The sequence below is a fragment of the Nicotiana tabacum genome, chromosome 2 (genome assembly GCF_000715075.1).
Source record: "Nicotiana tabacum cultivar K326 chromosome 2, ASM71507v2, whole genome shotgun sequence".
In the NCBI taxonomy this organism is placed as follows: domain Eukaryota; kingdom Viridiplantae; phylum Streptophyta; class Magnoliopsida; order Solanales; family Solanaceae; genus Nicotiana; species Nicotiana tabacum.
In genome coordinates, this window is record NC_134081.1 from 116,732,937 (window position 1) to 116,750,825 (window position 17,889).

The 17,889-nt window shown below is 36.4% G+C and overlaps 1 protein-coding gene across 2 annotated transcripts; it reads right to left on the reverse strand.

Moving 5' to 3' along the window:
* Positions 1-604: 604 nt before the first annotated feature.
* Positions 605-9,904, reverse strand: LOC107767326 (heterogeneous nuclear ribonucleoprotein 1). 2 transcript variants are annotated; one of them, XM_016586294.2, is made up of 5 exons: positions 9,559-9,897; positions 8,939-9,164; positions 7,188-8,376; positions 1,138-1,183; positions 605-1,040 (listed from the first exon to the last, which is right to left on the reverse strand). In XM_016586294.2, exons 2-4 carry the CDS (start codon positions 9,158-9,160, stop codon positions 1,170-1,172), a joined length of 1,425 nt encoding a protein of 474 aa, XP_016441780.1. In that variant the 5' UTR covers positions 9,161-9,164; positions 9,559-9,897; the 3' UTR covers positions 605-1,040; positions 1,138-1,169. The 2 variants fall into 2 exon arrangements, with proteins under 2 accessions (XP_016441780.1, XP_016441779.1); XM_016586293.2 differs by having other exon boundaries at positions 605-1,183; positions 9,559-9,904.
* Positions 9,905-17,889: the final 7,985 nt, after the last annotated feature.

Genomic DNA, 17,889 nt, shown 5'->3' on the forward strand with positions numbered 1-17,889 from the left:
GTTTAATCTTATCGTGTTTAAAGTTCCAACTTTTTGCATTTTCACTCTCTTAATTCAAGAAGGGGAGCCTTGCAGCAACAGTAAAGTTATATCCGTGTGACCTATAGGTCAAGGATTCGAGCGGTGGAATCAACAACCGAGGTAGGTTGCCTACATCACACCCTTTGGGGTGCAGCTTTTCCCAGACCCTGCATGAATGCGGGATGTTTCGTCCATCAATCTGCCCTTTTTTTACTTTGTTAATTCAGAGTGTTCTTTTAAACTCATCGTGTCGAAATCTGGAGTTTTGAGTGAACCATATATATACATGGATTTAATGTTTGTGCCCATGACAAACTTGAGATCGAAGTGCTCGAAATGGATCTTGATTTCAATTTAATGTTATTATTATGTTTCAAAAGTGTGAAAAAGGGAATGAAAATATCACATGAAATTTAAAAACTTTTAAAGTTGTAATACACATTAATTTGGCATTCTCTAAATTTCTTAGAATTTTTTCATTCAAAGAAAGAAGTTGCATTTTTTGGTTCATTTGTAGCAGAATGATATATACTGTACATCAATATGTGCAAGATTCTCAATTCAAATGATAATAAGTAAATGAGCATCAAAGTATATAGTAATTTATTCATTAGGGGTACCCTAGATGGGTATCCCTAAAATGTATCACACTAAATCAACAACCTCCCTTACATTCAAATGGAGAAAGGAAAAATCCCATTCAAGGGAAAACTACAAAGCAAACAAATTACCAGACAAGAATCTGCAACTTTGCAGCAACATTACTGCGAAAAAAACATTAAATCTAAACATTTTACTCAAAACTTCTGTCTATTTTGTTGTGTATGTATCGCTGCCTCACCAGAGATGCATGATACATTTCTGACTATACGCCGCAATCTGATTTTACACCTCACTCAAGGGAAAAAGAAAGGGGAATTCCTAAAGACATAAACTCAAAACAAAACAAAAAAAACCTTTAGCACAAAATCTTGTAAACTTCTATCTCTAGACCTTCAAAACAGGCACTCCAGTTAGCCCTACAAAAGGATATCCAATTCTTTAACCTCTCTCAACTTCATATAATTATAGAAGTATGCAAAATTCATGATTCAGATTCTACACCAAATTTTTCACCTAATGTAACACCCTTGTTTGGCAATATTCTCCTAGCCACCAATCCCTGCATCAATACAAAATCAGCGGGTTAAGAATAGCATGATTTGACTTTGACATCATAAGCAACAAATAAGTGAAAGTATAAACAAGAAAGAAGAGGGGGAGATACATATGCAACAAGCGGGAAGAGGGAACTAACGAAATCTTTTAGATCAGACAGTATTAGGCACCAAGCAGAAAAGTAATAACCAAAAATTGAGAAAGTAACTACCATATTTCTACTTTGAAAAGCTTTGTTAGACTTACCATTAACTTATTCACACGGACAATTTCATTCCGAGAAAAATAGCAAGAAAGAACTAGCATCTAAATAATGTAGAAAAACAAACAATGTTAAGCAAAAAGAACTTCTATTTGCTCCAGTAACTATCAACAAGGTTAACAATATTCAAGTCAAATCTTTGATTCTTTTCTCTTTTTTTGGTTTCCCACTCGGTGTCCGGTACACACATTAAGGACCCGACTAAATCTGGGTTCACGCCGGGAAGCCCCACATTGGGGGGTAAAGCGCTCCCTAACAAAGACAACTTTATACTAAGGGCTCGAACTAGAGACATGGTTAAGGATGAAGGAGAACTTATCACTCCATCACAATCTTTGTTGGTCTTTGAATTTATTTTGTTTCTTCTAAATTGTTGTGTATGTTATAACACTTCCCTGGATCTTTAAAAAAAAGTGATAGTTCGCAAATGTAGAATGTCCAATGATCTCGCAGCCATGTATCATGAAGCATTATTGCTTCCGGACAGTATCTTTATTCTCTTTCTCTCGAACATGGTATATAGTTTGAGAAAAGAAAACATGACGCAAGTACTAGTTTTTTCTAGTCGGATGAGTGTGCAACAAAAAAAAAAGCAATTGTGGAGTCACAGAAAATAGAGCCCCCTTATGTCCATTGCCCGGTCAATACAGGCTTCAGGTTAGGGTCCCCGCCCCCTCCCAAACACACACACCAAATACTGAATGCCTCGGTGTAAGCTATAAAATAACAAAAGGATGGCAAGTATTTGAGAAAGTGGAAAAAATCCTTCAAACTGGAAAAAGAAATATGTATCCTTAGATGGCAGACACTTACTAACAGTGTTCTAGATTCCCTACCCACATACGTGATGTCCCTGCTGCCATTCCAGCAACAATGGAAAAGGGATGGACAGATTAAGGAGAACATATCTCTCCAGTTAATCTGACGATATTCTGTCACATTAAGCAAGATGGAAGGAGGAGTAAGGGTCAAAATTCTGAGGGCTCACAATAAAAACATGTTATTCAACTTGTTTTTGGGATACAGCAGAGAAGAAGAGATGCCTCTGGAGCGATTCAAGCAAAGGTTAGCTCTCAGAACCATTGTGCTTGATGTGACTGGCATTGGTTCTTATGGGGTTGGAATATGGAAGTTTTTTAGAAATCTATGACGATATAAATTCGCTGAAAAGACTCACTTCAGAGTAGGAAATAGAAAAGAATTCCCTGATTTATTCACGTTTGGCGCAAACATGGAGACAGCTGTAGCTCATTGCTTTACTGCTAATGGCTGGGAACTCTGTTTAGGAGACTTTTTAGACTGGGAAATAGACAGCATACTGGTATGGTCTGAGCAGAAAGATAGAATTCTCTCAGTCAAGTCATGTTATAAGTCCCTCATTACCTCTCCAAGTACCGAACAGAATCGTGGAAGATTATCAGGAAACTAAAGCCCCAACTAAGGTTCCTTGATTGTTTCATCTTGGTGGTTGCTCATGATGCCTTTTGAAACAAGAATTTGCAGAGAAGAAAGAGCGCACTTTGCATCAAATGCTACCTGAGTGAAAGGAGCTCTGACGGTGTATTTCTCAAAAAGGTGATTTGATTGATGGAAGACCGCTATTCGAAATCTAAGTGAAACACCTGATCATTTATTTTTGCATCGCCTATCATCTCACAGTTATAAAGGTAATTTTACAGCGAAGGTATTATAGAGCAGGATGAGGAGTAGGCCCATGTCACGAGCTTAAATATTGACCAGTGCACCAAGCCCTAGTATTTAAGTGGAGAAGTCGTAAGGCGCCCATTCAAAGCTAGAAACAGTGGATTTCTCAGTTATAAAAGAAATCAATATAAAATAAAGGTTTTTCTAAACATCTTCAGAATGTGAAAGAAGATATGGATCACTGTACTGCCGTTGTTTTGTGGGTTACGTGGAAAGAGAGAAGTCAAGTGTTTAGTTAGTTAGGTGGTACAACCTCAGGAATATATATGAAGCAGTCATGTTGATAGAATTCCTAACACCACTACAATAGTTATTTATAATTTTTATACTAATAAAATCTTTTCCTCTAGTCAAAAAAAAAACATGGTAGGGAAGGCACGAACAAATATTCTTTCAAGCTGTTCTCATATCCATATATTCACAAGTCATTATTTATTCATGAAGATGCCCACAAATAAGTAGTCCCTCCATCCCATTCGATGTGATGTTGTTTGACTGGGCACAGAATTTAAGAAAGAAAGATAGACTTTTGAAACTTGTGATCTAAAAAAAGGCATAGATATTTGTGTGTCTATAAATCATCTAACTAAGGGTAAAATGAGATGTTTAAAGTTAAATTATTTCTAAATATAGAAAAGTACCGTTCGACTAAAAAGGTAGGTGTATCACATAAATCGGGAGAGGGAGTAGTATTATTGGTCAAGAGACAAAAGCACCACCTTTGTAGTATCAGACAACACCACATGAGGAAACTGACTACTGTGAGGAAGAGAAGAAATCTATTGGATTTTTCATTTTGACAAGTTTAGGAGACAAAAGATATCAAAAAAGAGTTTAAGTCAGAGTAGTCAAAAGTGAAGAACTCAATAAAGCGCCAATCTATGTTAGAGCTTTAAGCGCAAAGCGTAATTGAAGTGTGGGCTTTAGCGAAGAAAGCACAAACGAAGATTAAATAAAATAGAAATGTAATGCAAGAAAACGTAACTATAACACAAACAATAACTATTTGGGCAAAAAAAATGATAAAACGATAATTTAGCTACATATATATTGTTGCTCCCTTAAAGACATAACCCATCGGGGAAGGTGCACACGCCTTAACACCTTTACGCCTACACTAGAGTGCCACTTACGCGAGGCAAAGCGCACACACTGGGCTTCACCGATCTTCAGGGCTTACCCGTGCTTTAAGCGAGCCTTTATCAACACTAGACTTTAAATTCTATGAACATTTACATAATTAGGTCACTTAAAAGGTAAGTACATGTAAATCTCTATGATAAGCATTAACTGTCAATCAGGTAAAGACGTGAACTAACCCGCTATAACATGTTAAACTACATTGATAGTGTAAAAAATCTTCACACTATATAACTTAAATCAACTAAATGCTTCTAGCTTCAAAAAAAGATGATCACGACAATTCAAAAAAAAAAATTGCTTCTAGCTTTCACTGAGCAATTAGGCTTCATAAAAACTAACTGGTCATCAACTTATAGAAAAGATGATCACAACAAAGAGGTCAAAGATGGAGGTAAACTAGAAAAAGACTGTGATGTTGAGCAAGAGAAATGAAGGTTTATTTGTCAACCTAAAAACTATTGCAATTACAAATGGTAATGCATCACAAGCTCTATCCACGAATATCACTTCACCACATAGCATCACAAATTTTAGAACATCAAAGTATCACCGATGTTACTAGTTTTAGCTCAGTAAATTCGGAAATAGTATGTGTCAGTAATTTGAGTATATATAATTGATTTGGCAGCTTTTTTCCTCTATTCTTTTCTTCCCTACTGGGGCTAAGGTTTGTACGATGCAATAACATCAATCAGTTATCTTCAAACACAGCAAACAAACATTTGGCAGACTAGCATTAAGCTGGTATTTGAATTTTAAGAATTCCAAAAGCTAACACATGATAAAATATGTCAATATTTGCAACTTCTAGGATCAGAAGATTATGTAACAAAAATCATATAAAATATATTGACATCATAAGATCATAACTTAAAAGCGAAGACAAAGAGGTTTCTAACAGAACATAAGCTAAATCAATAGTAGAGGTCTCTCACATAAATGAAGTACATGGGCATTTAAAATTGCGCATGAAATTTTCATTATGGAAGAACTGCTTCTAAAATTTTGAGCTGACCACAACTTGAAAAGGTTGGTGCTCGATCAGTGATAATGCTCAATCTACCTGAACATAAAAGTGTTGTTACTGGCTTTGGTCCAATCACCAATGGACCTCAGAAAGCCTTTCAAGAAACATCTCCCGCACTAGAGATTCAACCTTCACTTAGGAGAAAATGGTGCCCAATTTTTGCTTCTGTGGAGCTAAGAAAGTAATCTTTGACTATTATTTTTAAATGTGTTCTTTTGTCATTTTGACATGGAAAACATCACAATTTATAGTACTTCCACAAACATTCAAAAAAAGTGAATTTTCTTTTCGAAAAATAAATTAACCTATGTCCGAGAACCATAATGTGAAGAACTGCAAAAAAAATCTTTGTGGCAGCAGAACTCAAAAATAGCTTCCAGACGAGCTTGTCAAACTTATTCATCTCACACAATGTGTCAATGCTACAAACCTTACACTAATTACAAGAACTAGTAGTTCTATAGGATCTAACATTTAGACGGAACTTACAAGATTGGAAAATGGGTGCATCCAAAGTCTAGTGGAACTACTTCACAAGCAGAGCGTATCTCACAGTTACGAGATGGGGCACAAGGAGAGATGGGATGTTATCAATTAAAGCTTACTACCAGAAACTGTTGGTGAGGGAGGAATTAGCTTTATCACATTCATCGGTATGGATACCCAAGGCGCCTAAAACAAAGTGTTTTTGTAAGTGGTTAGCAACTAGGGAAACCATCTTGAAAGCCGATAACTGGAGAAACAGGTGGATTACACATGTTAGGTGGTGTTTTATGTGATGATCGGAAGAAGATGTAAATCACCTCTTCTTGCATTGTCATGTGGAAACGACTTTGCGGTGGAAGATCTTGAATTGGTTCGGAGTACAATGGGTGATGTCAAGCACAGTAAAGGGAGCATTGTATAGTTGGCTTTCAGGAAAAGGAAGAGAAGGCCCAAGGAATGGGTTGTTGCCCCTCTGGATCTCATATACGCAATCTGGAAATAGAGGAATAGGAAAGTGTACGAATTGGCCGAACAATGTAAAGACCTGCGGATTAGCCTAGTATTTTCAGTTTCTGTTTTGTGCGCCCACGAGGATAGAAGCATATCTTTTGTTCTACCTTTCTCTCTTTTTCATTTTTGAAAGCCGCATTGAAAGAAGCAATTGTTTCTAACTCAACATTGTTTTGCGCCTAAAGTTCAAACGGTAAGCTCCTTCAAAGTCACATCACTCGCGTTATATTACTTTGTCACTTTAATCAGTGAAGCAAACGCTTTTAGTAATACCTGGATAGATTTTAAGCAAGCTAAAATAAACCAGAAATAGCCAACTTGTAGCTCCTTTTATGCTTCCTTCTATCAATTGTCCAACTAATTCTCAGAGTTCTTTTCTTGCTTTAATTGACCATAACTTGAAAACGAAATAAGACTCACTTTCCTTTAGGTAAATGGAATTATGCAAATCGACTTGCAATGTTGCTTCTACTTCATATGCAGGTTTCAAAATGAGTAAACAAAAAATCCGAAGCACAAGCATGCTCTAGATAAAGAACTTGATGCAGAAGTAAAATAGCTAGATATCACATCTTATGTGCAAGTATGAAAGATGCTTCTCTACAGAGAGAACCCCTATAATGACTTCCCCAGTTAGTTTCGAAAAGAAAAACCTTGATAACAAACTCGAGTAGATCAGAAAAATGTAAGGACCAAGATAGCAAGTAAAGAGGGGGGAAACATTAAATCACCTGCTCCTAATGGCAAATTATTGTATCAACAAAATCAAGTTAACAAAACCGACCACCAACATCCGGATCAATGTTCATTAGAAAATTAAAGGAATTGAGCAAGGTGAAGCAACTACTAGCTACAAAAGGTTATTGAGAAGCTTACCTCTGTTTGTCTGTCTTTTACCAACACCATAACCGCCAACATAACTAGCTGAACTTTTAGGTGGCATATCCGACGGTGCAGTACCGAGTCCATAACCAATTGAACCAGATCCATCTCGCTCAGAATTTGCAGAGCGCCAAGCGGAATCACTATATCCCAAACCACCACTGTAAAGATCAGCAAGAGCCCCATCATAGCTACCATTAGATGCAGGATATGATGATGCAGGAGCCCCGCTTGTTGTAACATTTCTTCCATAGCCTCCAGCCAAACCATATAAACTATCATCACCCCCATAACCAAGATTACCACTTTGGTTAGAAACATTTCCTCCACCTTGGGATGAAATTGAAGATGATCCCCAAACTCCAGTGTTGCTAAAATTTCCAGACCCCATGTTCCCACTCCCAGATACCGCAAAGTTGGTAGAGCTTGTGGAATTAGTTCCATACCCCAGTCCCCCATTTCCCCACAAATTCCGAGTTGCTGAGCTGAAGAATGAGCTATTTCCTCCATTTCCCCCCTCAAAACCAATAGGACCACCAAATCTATTCGAACTATTAACGTAATAAGGGCTCAGTCCTCGACCGTAGCTCAAGCTGCTGTTGAAGTTTGCATTTCCCCCATATCCTGGGCTTAACCCTGGTTCAAAATTAAGACCCATTCCATAACCAGAACCAAATGGAGCAAAACCACTCCTACCTCCAGCAGCAATGGGGCTAAATCTACCGTCCATTCTGACTCCATATCCTCCAACTGTATTCGGAGAGTATCCTTGTGTGTAACCATTAAGGAAGTTATTGATCCTACTTAATGGAAAGTTATTGTAGCCACCAAGTCTTGGACCTGGCGATAACTCTTTGGGGACAGCACGCTTGACCTCAACCATTTTACCATTCAGCTCATGGAAGGTCTTAAGCAATACTTTATCCACTGCATCCTCTGAATCATAGGTTATGAACCCAAAGCCTCTTGGTCTCTGAGTGTTATGGTCGTACATAACCACTACATCTGTGATTGTTCCAAATTGCTCAAAGTAGGTCTTGAAGTCACTCTCAGTTACAGTGGATGCTAAACCTCCAACAAAGATTTTTCTTGTACGTCCTGGACCAGGAGAACCCTGAATGCTAGTACTGCTTCTACTTATTGTGCTCTGGTCATCCCTCGGAACAGCTTTCTTCGCTTCAACCTGAAAAATAAGTGGACCATGATAAATTTCAGTAGAAAGAAGTAATTAGACTGTAAACTTTAACTGCTATTCCAGTCTAAGTTCAAATCAAAGTAGAGGGTAGCAAAGTTAATTGCATATGTGATATGCCATAAAATGGGTACAATGTGCCAGTTTTAGTGTGCAAGGTATAATGACATGGGTACCAAGAAGGCTTAGAAATATACAATGCTAAATGTTTAAATATCCGCTACAATGTCAGAATTCCCTTAATTTTAGGTGTCATACAATGCTAAATACCATGGGTACTAAGAAGGCCTAAATGCCTAAATCTTCATTACAATGTCATACTTCCTTGATTTTAGGCGCCATACAACGTTAAATGCCATCGGTACCAAGAAGGCTTAGATATTAAATGATAGATGCCTAAATCTCCATTGCAATGACATACTTCCCTTGATTTTAGGCGTCATACAAAAGTATATTCTTATCAGAAGGTTCAAACAACAACATTACGTTCCTTGTTGAATAAATCAAAAAGAACTAACAGTAAAGCCAAATTTGCAAAACTAGGAAAATTTACCATCCTGCCATCAATGTTGTGTTTCTCCTTGATAACCCGATCAGCAACAGCAGGATCAGCAAAGACAATAAAGCCAAAACCACGGGCACGACCAGTAGTCCTATCCTTCATAATTACAGCCTCTAAAACCTCACCATAAGTACTGAAATACTCCTTCAGACGCTCTTCATTCGTGTCCCATGAAATTCCACCAATGAATAATTTGCCAAGATCAGATTGCATTGTCCTAACAAAACCAGAAATCAAATTCCTGAAAAAACTCAATCTCCAAATTACACAATCATCATTCTACAATGTTCCAATTAAAGCTTTAAAAAACTTCCATTTTCTCATATTAATACACACATCAAGATTCACTTTTTCAATTCCCAGTTGATTAGATGAAATGCAGATTGATAAAACTAATAAAGCTCACACCTTTACAATGAATAAAGTACTTTGACAACCTTAAACCAATCGGACATTATCAGATTCAATAAATAAAAATCGGATCTTTAGACGATCAATCAAAATTCAGAATCAAAACACAACAACCCAACAAATGAAAATGGTTGGTTTCATTTAATCAAAACAACAGCAATATAATTGTAAAAAGATAATTGAGGAGAAAAAATGAATACCCAAATCAAGAATCAGACGACCCAGATGAGAAAACAGTAAGATCTAAGAGATGAGAAGGGGGAAAGTAGGGCGTTGTTCTATAATTTTTTTTGCCCCTTCAACTTTGTGTCCCCCACTCTTTTCTCTTCTCTTTCCAATCTTTCCAATCAATATATGTAGTACTAACAATTTTGAATACTACAATTTTATGTTCAGCTAAGAAAAAAGATTGTTTCTAGCCTTAAATTTTTTTATATAATTTTTTATCTTTTTTATTTTTTTTGGTAAGAAGAATATGTGGTAGTAAAGGAGAAAGGAAAACAAAAGAAAATTTTGGTGTGATTTGATCTGATAAATTTGGAAGAGATTGCTTTGTGAAATATATACTTTATATACTTACTGGAAAAATCCTTAGCAATAGTTCAGATTGCTAATGTTTGTGTTGTGTGCATGCACGCCTATGCTTTGGCCCCACCACATCTCATCTTATAAGATAAATCCAACCATTGATTTTATGCAACTTGTTTCAAATTCAAAGGATCACAAGATAATGCTTTGATGAATGGTGCTGATTGATTTTGTTCCATTCCACTCTATTGTATGTAAGTTTGACATAAAACATTGAAATTGGAATTAATAACAATATGAGTAATAAATCTTTGGTAATGACATATGATGTTCCCTTGTAAATTATCTTTTATTGTTGATTGGCTAAAATTATTGAAAATATTTTTTTTTTAAATATGAGAAACTGACTTTCATAACTATAAATATACGGTTCAAAATCCGTGATCGCCTTAAGTTTGTAACTAAGGGTTGACGGTCGAGCAATTATAAGTATCATTTTTGAGTGTCCACGGTCCACTAACGAGCATTTGTGATTAAGGATCTATATTTTAAAAGGCGATCATACGAGACATTGATGCTCAGATTTGTCGTCAAAATTCGACCAGTAATGTTATTTTTTACATAAGCACTACCTAGTGAACGAGAGGTACTGATCAAAGAACGAGCAAAAATGACTAACAAAACATTATTTGTCGTATTCTTCACTTCATACCTTATGTCGTATACCGATTAAACCTAACCAAATGCTATAGATCGACCTAACAACTGGTGTTTTATATTTAAAATATACTATGTTGTGACAAAAATTGATAAAGTGGTTGACATGTTTTCCCAAAAAAGTTTTTACTACCATCTATAATTATATTATAAACATTTCCACGAGATCTATAAATACTTTAAGAGGGGGTTTTTTTTCTAGTACGTGTCACCGATGATCTAAATCCTCTACTAAGGCAGTCTTTGTGATTTTATACAATTTCTCCTACCAATGGTCTATTTTTCATTTCTTGGTTATTGTCAATTTATCACCGACCACTTTCTTAACCTTTTTTCACGTTTCACATTGTCACCATTATAGAACTTTCATTATTATTTAATATATTTGTGGATTTTAACAAGATGAAATACTCTGGTCAAAGAATCCTACTATTCATGGCAAGTAATCAAGAACAGTAAATACTGAGATTCATATGTAGGCAATGATACATATGTGGAATATTTTTAATAAATCATACATCTGTAATTATTTTTGGGAAATAAAAAAACTAAAAGAAATAACTAATTATATTAATCATGGAAGACGAAAACAATGTTACTTATTGTATCTTATTATTGATCACCGTATGGTAAAAACAATGTTACTTATATTAATCACAAATTTAACTCGTACTCGTTTTAATTTTTTTTGTATCTTATTTTTTTTTTAAATCACAAATTTAAATCACAAACAATGTTACTTATTGTATTTTATTTTTTTAAAATTTTTAATTAGTATCCAGAGTACAGACAATTTCAGGTCTTTTCCTCTTCCTCCTCCTTCTTCTTCTTCTTAGTAGTAGTGAAAACAAAGGTGACGTTGAGTTTACATGTTGTTTGTGAGTAGGTTTTACAGTAGTGAACTGCCGTGGCGCTCTTTTCTTTGCTATTGCTTATGGTTTCTTCTCTTTTTTCTTAATTACAAAATGAGTTTGTTGGATCTATTATTTGTTTGACAAATTGATGCTTGTGGGGTATTTTTTATGATAGTTGGAGGTTATGTTTCAAATTTGAGATTATTAGGAGTAGAATTAGGTGTTAAATCGCGTATTATATTGTTGAAAGAAAATTTTACCTCCTATAGTAAAGGTATACACCCTATTTATTATAAACCGGAATTATTTTAAAATATTATTTTTTTTATAGATATCTTTTATATTTTATAGCAGAATAAGTATTTTTAGTATATACTACCATTAAGGCATGAAATACGCTATTTATGTTTTTCCTCTCTCTTAGACAGCTAGACATACCTATTTTTAAGGTGATTGTTGTTGCTGTATTCATGAATACATGGCGCGAATACATGTGAATACATGCACGTATAATTGGTCTGCCCTGATTTTAGGCGTTTTTACTATTGTATTCATGAATACAGCAGCGCGAATAAATGTGAATACATGCGCGTACAGTTGGACTACATGATTTTAGGCGCTTTTTGCTGCTGTATTCATGAATACATGGTGTGAATACATGCGCGTACAATTGGATTGCCCTTACTTTAGGCGATTTTTTACTGTTGTATTCATGAATACAGTAGCACGAATACATGTGAATACATGTGCGTACAACTGGACTGTCCTGGTTTTAGGCGCTTTTTGCTGATGTATTCGTGAATACATGGCGCGAATACATGTGAATACATGCGCGTACAACTGGACTGCCCTGATTTTTTTGCCACTTTTTGCTGCTATATTCATGAATACAATAGCGTGAATACAGTGAATACACTACCGTAACAACTGAATAGTAGTTATAGGATGTAATTATGTATATGATAGCTATAGGAAGTTAATATGCACTAAAAATAGTGGTTTCTGAAAATTAATCTTGTTGAAATTCGAAGAACAAATTTCTATTTATGGGCAACTTGCACTACATACTAGGGGTGAGCATAAAATACGAAAAATTAAATTCTGAACCGAACCGAATTAATTTGGTATTTCGGTTTCGATTTTTTCGGTATTTCACTATATTTCGGTACAAAAATTTCGGTATTTCTGTATTTTGGTACGATATACGGTATTGAGTTTTTGATATCTCGGTATACCGAAATATCGAAATACTGAAATATTTAAGTCCAAACCCAGCTATATTTTTATTTTCCAGCTCCCCCTAATTCCCTAATCCTTAGCGCTCAAGTAGACTTATCACTTACGGGCAGTATCTGCTTACCCTTATTCCCTTTTCTATTTTTCTAACCCTAGATTTCTCTATAAAAAAAAAATACAACATTGCTTGGCTGCTGCTGATTCATGACTACAATAGCATAGGGCGACGACGACTTCACCACCTCGGCGAGCGGCGACGACACTCCTCTCCTCGGTAATATGGTATTAAGTTTGTTGTTTGGCAGGTGTTTTATGTTTGGTTGATCCGTTGTAGTTTACTATTTTATGTGTTTGGTAATGTGGTATTAAGTTTGTTCAAGCTTTTCTAATGTAATAACATCACTGTTCAAGCTTCTCAAGAGCTACACTATTCAAGCTTCAAAGACTTTCCCTCATACATTATGGGTATATTTGTTTGTGAAGGCTCAGTGTCAACTGTCAAGGAAAACATATTCAGCTTTCCAAACATCCCACTACTCTTCAATGTGCCATAGCATTTGTTTGATTTTAATTTTCAATTTATACATTTTTATTTTTTACTCTGTTTTTGTTGGTTTGTCTTTTAAGTTATTTGACCTTGTAATTGCAGAGGATGGAGGAGTCATTTGGGAGTTCGACAAATGAATCATTGATTATTTGCACTTCCTTCGTTTGCACCATAGTTTTCCATTTTCTATTCTCAGTTATCACGGGGAGTAGTTCACAACATCACATTGGTCTATATAGTTTAAAATTCTGTATACAGGATAATACACAATTTATTTTCTAGCTATACACTTGAGGAGCAGTGACTACTATACATTGATGTAGTTAATTAATTTTAGTTACATTGAAAGACTTTGGTATGATACCGAAACCGTACCGAACCAAATAAGAAAATATCGAACCCTATTTTGGTACGGTATTTGATACACACAATTGATATACCGAACCGTAGTTATTAAATACCGAACCGAAGTACCGAACGCCCACCCCTACTCCATACTTATTTGGCCGTAAGCGCATGAAAACATTATTGCACTTCAGATGTATCTGGTCTTAAGTTCATCTTAAGTGCAATTTTTTCATTTCAGACATATTTGATCTTAACTGCATGAAAACATTTGTTGCACTTCAGACCTATTTGGCCTTAAGTGCATCTTAAGTGTAATTGTTGCACTTTGAACTTACTTGGCCTTAAGTGCATTGCACTTCAGACTTTTTTATTTCTTCAACTTCAGACCCGATAAGTCTGGAGTTGATTCTAAAGTGGTTAGACTTGCAAATTTTCGTGTAAAGTTGGTATAAGTTCAATGATGACCCCGCGAATGAGCATAGATGCAAATGCCCCTCATATACCACTGAACTAGAAAAAATCATAAAAATGTTAGACAATGTTGGACCTTGAATGAGACGCTACGTTAATGATCCAAGCCCATATCATTTGTTTTGCTGTATAAATGACATTAGCTAGCCACTTTTAAACCTTAATGGTGCTATTTAAAACATAGCCAACATTTGATAATATAAAAAATAGCCACTTCACTTGTGCATTCTTCTACTGCGTTGCTGCTTCTCTATGATGGGAGCTATTGAGTCCACGGTTCAACTTTATCTAATGTAAAACATGTGTGCGTATATCTCATTTTTAGTTTAATGAATCAACTACGTAATTTTCATATTATAATCCTTTACTTTCTAATACCAATATAACTTATTCCCAAATCAAACGGCCCAAAGAAATTAGATAAGAGAAAGGAAAAAAAGAACTATTGTATGAAAGTGAAATCCTCACCTATTACGTGAGAGACTTATCCTAATTTTATTTTTTTAGATTTTCACGTATAACGCAAGGAGTTAGGAGAAGAAAAGGATAAGGGCCGCCCTTGGTCCACGGCTATTAATAGTACTAGTAATGCCTCACATAAATAGCACGGGCTAACCAGTTTTTGGTCTAATAATCGAAAAATAGTCAGCGTTTACAAAATCATTAAAAATAGCCAATGTTTTGCTGAAACACGAAAAGTTACAGCATAATATGATGCATTATGGAGCTTTTACGTATAAACTTCCAGCATATTATGTTGGAACTCAGCACACTGAAAGTTTCAGCATAATATGCTGGATTATGGAGCTTTTACGTATAAACTTCCAGCATATTATGTTGGAACTCAGCACACTGAAAGTTTCAGCATAATATGCTGGATTATGGAGCTCCTGCATATTATGTTGGAACTCCAGCACATTATGAAATTCCAGCATAATTATGTAAAAAAATTCGAACTCTAGCATAATATGCTGTAATGTTTTCGGATTTTTAAGAGTACTTTTGTTCTGATTTTATCTATATATGAAAAAATGGCTAAATTTCGATTACGTTTGAAACTATGACTATTTTTCAATTATCGGTTGTAAATCTAGCTATTTTTTACGCCCGCTCCTCACACTCAAATAAGGTTAAAGATGGAATGGAAAAATGATATTAATCTGAACTCGGGATAAATCAAAAGGACCAAGTTATTATTTTGGGAGAGGGACATCCAACCTTATAGATAAGTGATATTCATCTTTTCTTTAAACATTGGTTCTTTCAACAAAAGTCACACTTAAAATTTAGTGAAGTGAACTCCAAGCTTTGGTTATTACTTGAGAGTTATGCAATCTTTATAGCTTTACATTGCATATATACTTAACACAGAGGTTAGGAAGATACAATCAATCCTTGTGGCTAATACCAAAAACAATGAGGTCCATACTTTTATTTGGTATAGCATTTCTGATTTTTATGTGCTTATGTACCAAATTTTGCTTGGCGAAAGACGCTGAAAATCTCTACTGTATACGGTTGAAACGGATTTCGGTCATCGTACGACTAATCGAGGTGGGATCATAATGGACAGAAGAAAGTCTTCATAAAATCGAGATGGATCCGAAGATGGCACTGATGAGCTTCAGATTTCAGATACAGGTCAAATACCGAGCTCGAAATCATTATCGAGCTCGGGTCCGAATCGAACTATGATGAGATGTGATTAAATCGAGCTTAAGGGCCAGAGGCCAACCAATACCGAGCCCAAGTCATTACCAGACCCCGAGTCAGCATCGACCTCAAACCCGCATCGAACTCTAAAGCTGGAAACCAACCAATATCGACCAATACCGAGTCCGATCAGGATCGAGCTCATAGACAAGAGCCATTGCAACCGCACTAAGAGAGAGAATCTCAGCGAAAATTAGGGAAAAACTGATTCATCATGGGTTCCCCACTATGTATTTTTAATTATATCTAAAGTAGGATCCCCCACTATAAAATGGATGGCTATATTTCTATAAGAGGACAAGTTTTTGCATATATTGTAACTGAGATATCATACACTCCTATATTGAAGAGTTATCCTTTTTAGCTTCATAGATTGATTCATCTTGCCTAATCCATAAATCATCTTCTTTCCAACCCTGTTTATTTTTCATTCTCTACAGTTACCGCTCGATATTCCTATTTATTCTTATGATTTGTGTAAAGTTATACCACATACCCTTAGAACTACGTATAAATTTAACTCTATCCGTTTTTCGGGTAAATAGTTTGGCACTCACCGTGGAGCTAAGGATAATAGTAATTATTTGATATGAATATGCAAAAACACACTATTTTACGCTTATTTTCGGAAGTGTCTTTGATTTCGGATTAGCAACGACGAACTCTCAAATTAAATGGCATTACCTATCGATAATGAAGTTGGCCTTCAAGGTGAGAACAACAACTTGACACCCAGGGCCGGAATATCGCTTATCGACGCCGTTAGAGCTCGAGTTGAAGTGCCATTAGACGTTAATTCGCATGTGGCCATTGAGGCAAACCTACATTCTGAACCTGAAAATAGCATTCATGGTGGCACTCGATCTGCAACTCGAGATACCCATAACGTCGAGGAAAACAACGTCAGCTTGCGTATGATTTTCGAAATATTACAAGCTCAACAGGCAGCAATAGCTCAGTTACAGAGTCAAACCCAGATACCGGGCAGACCGGAGCCCAGTCCACCCCGAGAAATCGCCCACATAACGGAACCAGCTATAGTAAGGTCAAATGAGCAAGAGTCGGGGACTAATCCCGAAATTGCTAAAATGTTAGAAGAACTGACCAAACGAATAGAATCAGGAAAAAGGAGGATCGAAGCAAACGACAAAAAGGTGGAAACATATAACTCTAGGGTTGATCAGATCCCGGGGGCACCACCGATATTGAAGGGCTTAGATTCCAAAAAATTCGTACAAAAGTCTTTCCCCCCAAGCGCAGCTCCCAAACCGATCCCAAAGAAATTTCCATGCCCGAGATTCCTAAATATAACGGAACTACCGACCCCAACGAACATGTCACCTCTTACACATGTGCCATTAAAGGGAACAACCTAGAGGACGATGAAATCGAATCCGTATTATTGAATAAATTCGGTGAAACCCTGTCAAAGAGCGCAATGATATGGTATCATAATTTACCATCTAATTCTATCGATTTTTTTGCTATGCTTGTAGATTCCTTCATAAAAGCGCAAGCCGGGGCCATAAAGGTCGAGACAAAGAAGTCAGACCTGGTCAAGGTAAGACAAAAGGATAACGAGATGCTAAGGGAGTTCGTATCTCGTTTTCAAATAGAACAAATGGATCTGCCATAGTCACAGACGATTGAGTTGTTAAGGCTTTCACTCAAGGTTTGAACGAACGAAGTTCGACGGCTTCACGACGGTTGAAGCATAACCTGATCGAGTATCCAGCTATTATTTGGGCTGATGTGCATAGTCGGTACCAAACAAAAATTAGAGTCGAAGACGATTAGTTGGGTTCTGAACCCGCTGCTACAAGGGACATCAATTGAGAACAAGGTCCGATCAGGGGCCGATACCGACCATATAGTGGAAACAACATGATCAATGAATCGAGACGTAACCCCGGACAAAGAAATAAAAGAAGTGATCGAGGTTAGGGGTCTCGGGGGGCTGATTAACAGAAGTGGGTTCGACAGGCCTACCGGATTTAAGGAAGCACCACAGTTGTCGGAGTATAACTTCAGCATCGATGCATCCGCCATTGTGTTGGCTATCGGACGCATCAAAGACACTAAATGGCTTCGACCCATGCAGAACGATCCTGCCCGTA